Raw genomic sequence first — 12,235 nt, 5'->3', positions numbered from 1 at the left:
ACTGAATGAGTGTCAGTGAGAGTGAGAATACACACTGCAGTCTGAAGACGTGTGTGAGTGTGTGAGCGTGTGTTTTGTGCAGGGACATTACATCAGATGCATATTCATTCATGCATGCACACAAGACAAATAGGGCCATTTAAATTAACTGGTTTAAGTCAAATAAATCATATTTAAGGTCACTAAACTATCATACAGATGAAGACAAATGTATTCAGCCTCCTGAACTTTTTTAACGGAGCAAGGACATTTTTCCTAAGTATCTCCTATAATATTTTTAATCTGGATAAAGTCTTAATTCTTTTAGTTTGGCTAAAATAATAATATAAAATATTATTATAATAGTTAAATTAAATAAATATTAAATAAAATTATTTAAAAATATATTATTATTAAATAAATATTAAATAAAATTATTTAAAAATATATTATTATTAAATAAATATTAAATTAAATTATTAAAAAATATATTATTATTAAATAAATATTAAATTAAATTATTAAAAAATATATTATTATTAAATAAATATTAAATTAAATTATTTAAAAATATATTATTATTAAATAAATATTAAATTATTTAAAAATATATTATTATTAAATAAATATTAAATTATTAAATTAATATTACATTTTAATAAATATTAAACATTATTTTATTAATATAATTGAATTATTATAATATTTTTATCGTATTAATTAAATTATATTAATATTAAAATAATAATAAATCTGATATTGTCAACATTATTAACCCCCTAAGGAGTTTTTTTGGATTAACTAATTAACATAGTTAACTTGAAGCTGAACCGTAGTATCTTGAAAAATAACTACTAAAATATTATGAACTATCATCATGGCCAATACAAAAAACTTCAACAGACACACACACACACACACACACACACACACACACACACACACACACACACACATACTTGTATTCATATCTACACTCACCGGCCACTTTAATAGGTATACCTTACTAGTACCAGGTTGGATCCCCTTCGCCTTCAAAACTGCCTTAAGCCTTCATGGCAGAGATTCAACAAGGAATCCAAGCAGCCTGAACCACTGATACAAGGCAGGATGATCCATGCTTTCATGTTGTTGAGGCCAAATTGTGAGCCGAGCATCTGAATGTGTCAGCAGAAATGGAGACTCATCAGAGCAGCAACGTTTCTCCAATCTTCTATTGTCCAGTTTTGGTGAGTCTGTGTGAATTGTAGCCTCAGTTTCCTGTTCTTAGCTGACAGGAGCGGCACCCGGTGTGCTCTTCTGCTGCTGTAGCCCATCCGCCTCAAGGTTGGACGTGTTGTGTGTTCAGAGATGCTCTTCTGCAGAGCTCGGTTGTAGCGAGTGCTTATTTGAGTTACTGTTGCCTTTCTATCAGCTGGAACCAGTCTGGCCATTCTCCTCTGACCTCATCAACAAGGCATTTTCGCCCACAGAACTGCCGCTCACTGGATATTTCCTCTTTGTCGTAGCATTCTCTGTTAAGCCTAGAGATGGTTGTGCGTGAAAATCCCAGTAGATCAGCAGTTTCTGAAATACTCAGAGCAGCCCGTCTGGAAGCAACAACCATGCCTCGTTCAAAGTCTCTTAAATCCCCTTTCTTCCCCATTCTGATGCTCAGTTTGAACTGCAGCAAATCCTCTTGACCATGTCTACATGCCTAAATGCAGTGAGCTGCTGCCATGTGATTGGCTGATTAGAAATTTGCATTAATGAGCAGCTGGACAGGTGTACCTAATAAAGTGGCCGGTGAGTGTATATTCTGATTACACACACCAAACTTCTATTCCTATTTATATACCGATATGTATACCGTGTGTGTGTGTGTTGTGTAGGTGGTGGGCTCCTCGATGCCTCTGATTGGTGAACATCAGATGGAGGACCGTCAGCTGATCACCGCCATCGTTTTGGCCAAAATGAACCACGAATCCAGCCGTACATCAGTGTGTGCCCAACAGAGACCTGCAGCCACCGTACAGCCTGCACAGGTACAGCAACACACACACACACACACACACACAGCCAACATACACTGTAAAAAGTATCCCTAAATTAGTAGTTTCCTAAATTGTTGTGATTCAAGTTTTTATTTTTGCTTCTGAATTGCATTATGGGATCTTGATCCTTCTTCACAACAAACTTTTAACCTTGAAATGTTGGAAAACAATGTGTGTTTTCTGCATGTGTAATAGTGTGCAGTGCTATATTGTGTGTGTTGGTGTTGTATATTATGCTACAATTACTCTCATAGGAGAATTCTGCTTTCGCAATCCAAAATTAATCAAGTGATCCAAAGACAAATAGTTTCTGTGTAGTTTTGTCTGTCCAGTGCTGCCCCCTGCTGAGGAGTAGCAGAAATGCAGTCTAAAATCAGAGAAAATACATTTGGACAGGTTGAAACCAGTGTAAACCTATAGAATGTACCCACGATTCACTAAAACAAACTTGTGTGTGTGTGTGTGTGTGTGTGTGTGTGTGTGTGTGTGTGTGTGTGTGTGTGTGTGTGTGTGTGTGTCTCCACAGAGTCCTGCCTTAAAAGAAAACCTGCCCGAGCCCATCAAGACCCCGGGTCAGCGTCCCCCTCCTCAAGGTTGTTTACAGTATATTCTCGACTGTAATGGAGTTGCGGTCGCACCAAAACAAGTCCAGGCAAAATGATTTGAGCCGCCGCAGAAAGCCGGTTTACTCGCCAGTAAAGCAGAGCTCAGTGCAGTGAGGTTGAGCTAGTGAGAGGCGCAGCAGTGTGTGTGCTCTTCACCATCTGCCCTGATGTCTGACTGTGTGCTTGCGCTGTTGTCTGTGCTGTCGTTGCTGGCTGTCAGTGGTGTGTCTTTCAGGGTTGTCGCTGCAGTGAAGAACCGTTTTCTCTGTGCCTACGCAAAATCCAGTGCAGTGCTGTCTAATGTGCTCAATATCACATATCTGAGATCCTTCTGTACTCTACACTGTGAAAAATATCTGTTAACGAACTTATTTTCAGTTTGAACTGCATTATGGGATGTTGATCTCTGCTCTGTCCACTTTAATGATGATAATTCAACTCTAGTTTAACACAGGGACTTTTATGGACATTTGAGTGGTTTGAAATAATATAATGTATAAGAGATCATATACAGTCTCCCGCATAGCATTTCTCTGGCCCACACAATCAGCGTTTGCTTGATATAAAAATATAGATGTTTATTAAAGATTGGCTTTGGTTAATATTTATATAAGTTGTAAAATAATAATTTGGTTATTTGCAGTGTGGTGGCGCAGTGGTTAGCACTGTCACCTAACAGCAAGAAGGTCGCTGGTTTAAGTCCCGGCTGGGTCAGTTGGTGTTTCTGTGTGGAGTTTGCATGTTCTCCTCGTGTTGGCGTGGGTTTCCTCCGGGTGCTCCGGTTTCCCCAACAGTCCAAACACATGCACTATAGGGGAACTGATCAACTAACTTGGCCGTGTGTGCAAATGAGAATGTATGGGTGTATAGTGTTTCTCAGGCTGCGTAAAACATATGCTGCATGAGTTGGTGGTTCATTCCACCGTGGTGACCCCAGATTAATACAGTCATTCATTCATTCATTCATTTTCTTGTCAGCTTGGTCTCTTTATTAATCCGGGGTCGCCACAGCAGAATGAACCGACAACTTATCCAGCACGTTTTTAGGCAGGGGATGCCCTTCGAGCCGCAATCCATCTCTGGGAAACACCCACACACACATTCACACACAAACACACATACACTATGGACAATTTAGCCTACCCAATTCACCTGTACCACATGTGTTTGGACTGTGGGGGAAATCAGAGCACCCAGAGGAAACCCATGCAAACACAGGGAGAACATGCAAGCTCCACACAGAAACGGCAACTGAGCTGAGGCTCAAACCAGCGACCTTCTTGCTGAGATGTGACAGCACTACCTACTACACCACTCTGTCGCCCTCCCCAGGTTAATAATGATATAATTTTTTAAATGGTAATAATTCGCTTAAATAATTTAATCTGGATTGTTTCCTGGATTTACATGAAGACATTAGAAGACTAAAACAGAAAGATGGAAATGACCTTGTGTATTAAAATTTCTTTACTCAAAAAATAATTTGAATGTATTGTAAATGCGGGTCAATCTCATGTAGCCAAAATTTTTTACATCTGGGCCAAATACTACATCTGGCTCCTGTATTGTCTTGTGTGCCACTTTAAAGACGGTGCCACTTCTGCCCTACCTTGGCCATGTTTTGCCCACATGCTGTATGCCAGTGCCGGATGAATGCCTATTGTGCCAGCTTTATGCCAAGTCTGGGCCAGAATTCTTTGCTATCTGGTAGAACAGTTAACGTGCTGCAGTTTATTACAAGGTAATAGTGTAATATACAACAGCAACACACACAATACAGCCCTGCACACTATTACACATGTATTAAAGGTCACTTTTTGCAACTTTTACAGGTTAAAAGCTGTTAGAAGAAAGATCAAGATCCCATAATGCATCTCAACAGCAGATATAAACCAGGAAACATACGGAAAACTGCTCATTTCTGAACATTTTTTACAGTGTAGCTATTTACTGCCTTTGCTTTCAGATATGTCTAAGTGTGTGTGAGTGTGTGTGTGTGTGTGTGTGATGTTTTTTATCAATATTAATTTCAATGTAGTGTTTTGCATGAGTGCTGTGTCAGTCCACGTGCTCTCATCCTGAATACCTGCTGTGTATTCAAGCCTTTATTATGATTATTTTATTACAGTGTTGTGTTTGTAGTATTTCCAGCATGGTTTGTAATAATGTGTTGGAGGTGATTCTTTGGTGCTTATTTGTTTTCCAGCTTGATGAACTGTGATCATTCTGTATGAGGAGAGTAGAGTTTTAGGATCAGCTTTATTGAATGTTTGGGATTGGGCTAGATTCACCATGACCTCTCGACTGTCAGTGTGTACTGTATTATTTCAGAGCAATAGAAATCCTACTGTAGTGGAACAATGGGTGAATCGCTGTAAATGTTAATAAATCACAACAAAATCAAAATGATTCAATATTAAAAACAGTATTTTTGCATTGCAGATTTTGCAACAAAGTTCGTTGTTTATAAAAGTTAAGAAAACAAATAATTTCACAATGCAAAACATTAATGTTCCCAAAATAAACTGATTGATTGATTGATTGATTGATTGATTGATTGATTGATTGATTGATTGATTGATTGATTGATGGATGGATGGATGGATGGATGGATGGATGGATGGATGGATGGATGGATGGATGGATGGATGGATGGATGGATGGATTGATTGATTGATTGATTGATTGATTGATTGATTGATTGATTGATTGATTGATTGATTGATTGAAATTTTTATTTGATTTTGATTTTGTTGAGAAATGTCACGTTTCATGACATTCACCCAAATAATAAATTCCTCCCACATTATTAAATATTATAATAATGTATAGCAAATATTAGTGTCTTTGAACCATACTGTAGTGCATTATACTGCAGTATTTACAACTCTTTGTTAATGAATGCTCCAGCATACTGCAGTACTGACTATATTAAACCCATAAACTGTACCATATTTAATTTTTACTATAGTAAACTGCAGTGTATTGTAGTATTATATACCCTATAATTAAAGAAAACTACAGTATTGTGGCATTTGTTTATATTACTATAGTTGTGTTACCGTAGCAACTATAAAATCACCACAACAGATTAATTATTGTAGTTGTGTTGCCATAGCAACTGTAGAATCACCACAACAGATCAGTTACTGTAGTTGTGTTACCATAGCAACTGTAGAATCACCACAACAGATCAGTTACTGTAGTTGTGTTACCATAGCAACTGTAGAATCACCACAACAGACGAATTACTGTAGTTGTGTTACCATAGCGACTGTAGAATCACCACAACAGATTAATTACTATAGTTGTGTTACCATAACAACTGTCGAATCACCACAACAGACTAACTACAGTAGTTATGTTACCATAGCAACTGCAGAACCAACACAACAGATTAATTACTGTTTGTTGTTTTACCATAGCAACTGTAGAATCACCACAACAGATTAATCACTGTAGTTGTGTTACCATAGCAACTGTAGAATCACCACAACAGATTGATTATTGTAGTTGTGTTACCATAGCAACTGTAGAATCACCACAACAGATTATTCACTGTAGTTGTGTTACCATAGCAACTGTAGAATCACCACAACAGATTGATTATTGTAGTTGTGTTACCATAGCAACTGTAGAATCACCACAACAGATTATTCACTGTAGTTGTGTTACCATAGCAACTGTAGAATCACCACAACAGATTAATCACTGTAGTTGTGTTACTATAGAGACTGTAGAATCACCACAGAAGATTAATTACTGTAGTTTTGTTACCATAGCAACTGCAGAACCAACACAACAGATTAATTACTGTAGTTGTGTTACCATAGCGACTGTAGAATCAACACAACAGATTAATCACTGTAGTTGTGTTACCATAGCGACTGTAGAATCACCACAGAAGATTAATTACTGTAGTTGTGTTACCAATGCGACTGTAGAATCAACACAATAGATTAATTACTGTAGTTTTGTTACCATAGCAACTGTAGAATCACCACAACAGATTATTACTGTAGTCTTGTTACCATAGCGACTATAGAATCACCAAAAACAAATTAATCCAAGTTCTTTACTATAGTATGTTTCAGAAACACTGCAGTATTTGCTTTAAATTACTATAGTATTTTTCATGCGGGTTTGCTGATCTTATTCAATAATGACTGTTTAAAAAAGTATACGATTTTCTCTCTCTCTAAGCCATCAACTGCACATCATGAGTGCAATGCAATTTTATAACATTGTGGAGATGGATTTTGAATTTAAGCCATTAAGTGGACTCGCGTTTTTTTATGCAAAGACATTCAATTCAGTAAGCTAATATGGAGGTACAGATTTGGCCTTGGCATTTGAAAATGCAATATTAACAGTGAGTTTATAGAGACACCGTGCTTAGTGCTTTGGACACCGCTGAATGTGTAAAGAAGGATGTGTGAGGTGTTCTCAGTGTAGTGTCTATTCTGTATGTTGATGTTTGTAACTGTTTTATCGTGCAAGATGCTATCTATAACACGTAAGAGGTATCTATGTTCAGAGTTTCTAATGTGTCCTTATATTGCATGGAAACTGTTACCTTAAGATTTGCATGCATAACCAAAGAGTGGGTAAAACAGAAATATTTTTGATGTGTGAAAAGTAGTTATTGAATCAATGAATGTACTCGTCAAACATACTTGTGAACAATCAGATGGCTATATGCAGATGTGGCCGCCCATAGTGTGGTCTGAGCAGTAAACTTGGGTCGATTGTGCTATGCTGATGTCACTGCCTCTTTAAATCCAGTACTTGGGTTATACCTGTGATTATTGTCTGATATAGAGCTAGTCTTTCCCCCTCATGTCCAAAGTAATAAAGCTCCCATTTTCCAGACTTACTGTTCTGTGTTGCTGAATGATATTTTGGTTTACCTTATTTTAAATTGAACACCCTTTACGAAAGACATGAAGTTCTGGTGAGTGTCTTTGTAAACGTTCAAAAGGGCCAAAGCCCAGTTAAAGTGAAAAGCAGGGAACACAATCAAACAAGCAAACCCACATCTCTCATACACAAGCAAACAAACAACGTCCCACGATTTCCCTGCTCCTGCATGCATAGCAATGGTTCTTTATGTTTGGTATATACACTTCCCCTTTTGTTTAAAGTGCACACTAATGATATCTGTAACAATGCAAAACATTCCAATCAAGGCCAGGGGTGAACACCTAAAATTGCAGTCTTTGTTCTAAAGATGGTGCATGCAGCCTCTGGGTCTTGGTTCTTTCGTGTGCATGATCCATTGTTGTGAACCTGCAGCTATTCCTCTCCACATCCACACCTATCAAACTGCTGCAAGCTAACTGTCCTGTCTGTTTCATTCTGCTTGTTTGAAGTCAAACATTATTTTGCTTTGTGGACATGACTATCCTTACCTTGGGCGATAACCTTTGTATGGTTACTTTGGCCAGTCTTTGGGGTGCCTTCCTTTTTTTATCATAGATCATGCAAAGTTTCCGGTGCTGGATTTAAAACCTTCTTGCACGATTCAGCATTTGCATAATGTCATAAAATGATGACTCTCTTTTGTACTAAACCTAGGGGGGGCAGTGAAACCCCAAGAGCCACAACCTAAGAGTCAAGAACCTACACCTGAGCCAGTCCCTGCCCAGGAACCTGTGCCCAAAGCAGGCCCAACCCCAACTCTGCCACCCACCACGCAGCAGCCCAAACCCCAGACCCAAGCGGCACCTGAACCCACTCCAGGGAAGCCAACGGATCTGCCCCCCAAACCCCAACCTCCCAAACCTCTTCCCCCGAAGCCTGTGCCTCCTGTTCGGAGAAACTCCAAACCTCAGATCCAACCAAAACCCCAAACCCCCCCTCCCGCTAAAGCTCTTCCGAAAGCAGACACAGATCAGGATCCTGGTCAGATCAAGCCAGATTCAGTCCCTGCTCAAGAACAGTCCCCCGCCAGAGTTCCCATTAAACCCCCGTCACCAGCTAAACCTCAGCTCCAGCCTAAACCAGTGCTCAGAGAGCAAGCCAAACCTGAGGCTCGAGCTCAGCCTGCCGCCCCATCTGAAGCTGCATCAGCCCCTGTTAGAGCCACTCCAGCCCCTGCCCCAGCTCCAGCTCCAGCCCAACCTCCTGTGGAGGAACAGCCGGCACCCCAGCAGAAGTCATCCCATCCTCTCTTGAAGTAAGTCGCTTCACTTTTGCTTCAGTTAGAAAAAAAAATTGTCTATTTCAGGAGGAAATGCTGCTCTCTACTCTGGGGGTGCACAAGCATTCTCCTGATGCATTGATACTACTGGATCCCATTTTAAAAGATACCCAAAACTATGCATTCATTGGCAGCGGTGCTCAAATGGAGCTAGTGACGTCACGGTGAGGGGTGGGGTAAGGTGAGCCCATTAAAAAGGCATTGGATGCAGCTCAGATTGCACTGCACCAGAAACCTCCCCAACGACCTGGTAAACAACAATGAAAACAGAAGTTAAGACTGTCCAATTTTCGCATATTTGATTATAATCGATCCTGAGATTAGAAAAAAAATGTAGAGCGTTGCTTGAATTAATCTATTTGGAACCGATTGGATTGTTGGGCATTGCTAACAAAATGAAGAAAAATTGACAAATAGATGAAAGCAGGGCAAAAACGAGGAACTCACTGATAGTCCTGCCCTCAAGGACTGATAGTCCTGCCCTCAAGGACTGATAGCTCCACCCTAATCGACTGATAGCCCTGCCTTAAATGGCTGATAGTTCCACTTTAAAGTCAGACCATGTGCTCAGATGGGATGAAAAGTCATTTCAAAGTTGGAGGGAAGATATTTGGTTAAAGTTTATGAAGGCAAATTAATTTTACAAAATAACACAGATGCATGTATAAATCGGATGATTTAATTTTGATTCCATGCTGACATTAAGAGTACCAAACTGTTAGGGGCATACCTGCCAACACTCCCATTTTTCCTAGGTAGTCTCCCGTATTCACACCCATCTCCCGTTTTGTCATTTCTCCTGGAAAACTCCCATAATTCCCCCCCCCCCCCCCCCCCTTTCCCCCAGTCCCCAAGTGTTTGGTACAATCTATAACATCCCTGGATTGCTGACTATTCCGATGGCCCCTTCAGGTCTTTGGCTGGTCTTGTTGGCAGGTATGGTCAGGGGTGTCAAACTCAGTTTCTGGAGGGCCACAGCCCTGCACAGTTTAGTTCCAACCCTGCTCTGACACACTTACCTGTAGGTTTCAAACAAGCCTTAAGGACTGGAATTAGTTTCATGAGGTGTGTTTAATTAAGGTTGGAACTAAACTGTGCAGAACTGCGGCCCTCCAGTCTAAAGGAAAGTGCTCTAAAGGCAAGTGCGTCTCCATGAGTGAGACTGAACCCCTGTCTTAACCATCTCATGTGACAAAAAGTAGCTGTCTAAATGAAAGTGTAATCTGATCTTGCTTGTGTTTTTGTCCTCTGCTTTGCAGCAAGTCCCAGTCCCTGACCAACGCCTTTAATGCCTTCGGCGACACCTTCCGTTCCAGCAACGAGGACGAAGCAAAGGCAGAGACCATCCGAAACTTGCGAAAGTCTTTTGCAAGCCTGTTCTCTGACTAATGGCCAAATCCCAAAACCACTGAGGGTGGCCAGGGACTCGTCCGACAGATATGCATCCTGGTCTGAGGTTAACTCCATGTAGCCGTGTACATTCAACCTCTCCTCCCAACTCTGCTGTAATTCTCCGAGTGTTAACTAAGAAGGTTAGAGTGATGTACAGTGATCGTTCTCGCCAGTTGTCTACATATTTGAGTCACTCTGCCTCACAACACTGGGGTTTATATGAGGAGGGGATGGCACGATCAGTTGCAGGACGCTGGTGTACGCTAAAGTCGTCTATAACCCTTCGATGTCGTAGCTGTAACGTGCTAATGTGTTTTCTTTACTCAGAGACAAACCTTTGTGACTAGTTTCCCTTGTTTATCCCCTGTGTGTGTGGGTGTGTGCGTGTGTATAGCTAGTTGCCGTGTTGTAAGCATTAGCCATTAGTTCAACAATACCTCGGGATCTTTATAAACGCACTTTCCTATTCAAGTTTCCTACGATAATCGTTGCTTGGATTGGTCGGTTTCAACGCAGTGGTGGGATTTCAGTGGGACGTCTGGTGTTTTAGCGACATCCAGCTTGCATCCAGCACTTATCAACCCGTCCGGATATTCATGAGTGCCATGTTTATAGTATCTCCGCATATTGTATCGTACTGTACGTTAAACATCTCAGGAGTTTGATTTGGGTGTGTGTTTATTCCGGCGTCACTCTGTTCATGTTGTGTTTTCTTTGTGCGCAGTGATATTGCTTTGCATGACCCGGTGATAATTGTTTTCTCTGTACAAGTGTCAATAAACATGTGGCGCATCATTCCACTGACATTACGGCGTGCCCTGAGCTTCGTTCACAGTCATTACATGTACATTCGGCTGAAGCATCGAGTGCTCACATGTACTGTTATGCATGTATGTGTAATCTTTTTTGCCAGTATTTGTTTGTTTCTTTGTATTTTTGGAACTTAGAGGAACCATAAGTGCAAGACTCAATGCCCTGGCCTAATAGTATCTGGTTGCAGCCTTGATGATGCAAGCTGAGACTGCACATCTCAGTGATGCAATGTCAGACACAATGCATTTAATGGAGCTCGTGATATCACTGTGGGGGGTGGGGTTAGGGGAGCCCATTAATAAGCATTGGATGCAGCTCTGATTGCACTGCACCAGGTCTGCTAGTGATGGGATGTTCAGATCATTTTACTGACTCGCATCTTTGAGTCTTGTTCATCGAGATGAACGAATGTTTTTTCGAGTCATTTCGTTTATTTGGTTCAATTTGCCAAAATGTTAGTAAAATGTTAAGAATTGCTTCCGAACACATCTACAACTAGCCCAAAAGGTTGATCACACAACAAATAAGTCATTAATAGAAGGAGAAGGAGAAAAAAATAATACAATGTTGACCTGCTCTTTTGTCTGTGAAGGTATTGTTGTCTCTTTGCTCACCTCTTCATGTCTTCAAATGTCAGTGATTCGTTCACGTTACACTGACTGTCACATATAATCTTAACCAATGTACACAGTCTGAGCCGATAGGAGCCATGATGATTAGTTCACCTTTCAATTCAATTATTTTTCCGGCTCTAAACGCGTATGATTGGCCCGTGAGGAACGAATGACTCAGACCCGATAGTTGACTCGAGAGATGAACGGATCAATTCTTTTTCCCTCTCTGAACGCATATTATTGGCTTTTGCTTTTCAACGATGAATGACTCAAAAGACTTGAAATGAACGATACCACCTGCACAAATGTGCGCACGCGTGAATGAACGAATCACTCCCTGAGAGGACTCGTAGTTCCCGAGTCATATTGAAGATTCGTTCAAAATGAACGAATCGTTCATGAACGACCCATCACTAAGGTCTGCATCCTGGTTATGTTTAATCCACTTAAAACTTAATTGATTTGGTTTGGGACAACGTTAATGAATTGCGCGGAACCTTGCGGTTTTTATAGTCCAGTTTAATATATTTAAGGTGAACGCGGAGCACAATGTAACACGGGGTAAAATGTAACACAGAGTTTTAAGGTATTTGATCA

The 12,235-nt window shown here is 40.3% G+C and overlaps 1 protein-coding gene across 3 annotated transcripts in view; it reads left to right on the top strand.

Annotated features, from left to right (window-relative positions):
• Positions 1 to 11,020, top strand: part of syn2b (synapsin IIb) — a 90,964-nt gene extending 79,944 nt beyond the window's left edge. Inside the window, exons 10-13 of one of the 3 annotated variants that reach the window (XM_073916087.1) lie at positions 1,851 to 2,003; positions 2,539 to 2,584; positions 8,195 to 8,795; positions 10,079 to 11,020. In XM_073916087.1, coding sequence (XP_073772188.1) covers positions 1,851 to 2,003; positions 2,539 to 2,584; positions 8,195 to 8,795; positions 10,079 to 10,208 — 930 coding nt within the window. In that variant the 3' untranslated portion in view covers positions 10,209 to 11,020. 3 annotated transcript variants of the gene reach the window in all.
• The last annotated feature ends 1,215 nt before the right edge of the window (positions 11,021 to 12,235 follow it).

Source organism: Danio rerio, chromosome 11 (genome assembly GCF_049306965.1).
Source record: "Danio rerio strain Tuebingen ecotype United States chromosome 11, GRCz12tu, whole genome shotgun sequence".
Classification (NCBI taxonomy): Eukaryota; Metazoa; Chordata; class Actinopteri; order Cypriniformes; family Danionidae; genus Danio; species Danio rerio.
The sequence above is the reverse complement of the archived record's forward strand: the minus strand, read 5'-3'. Positions and strand labels throughout refer to the sequence as shown.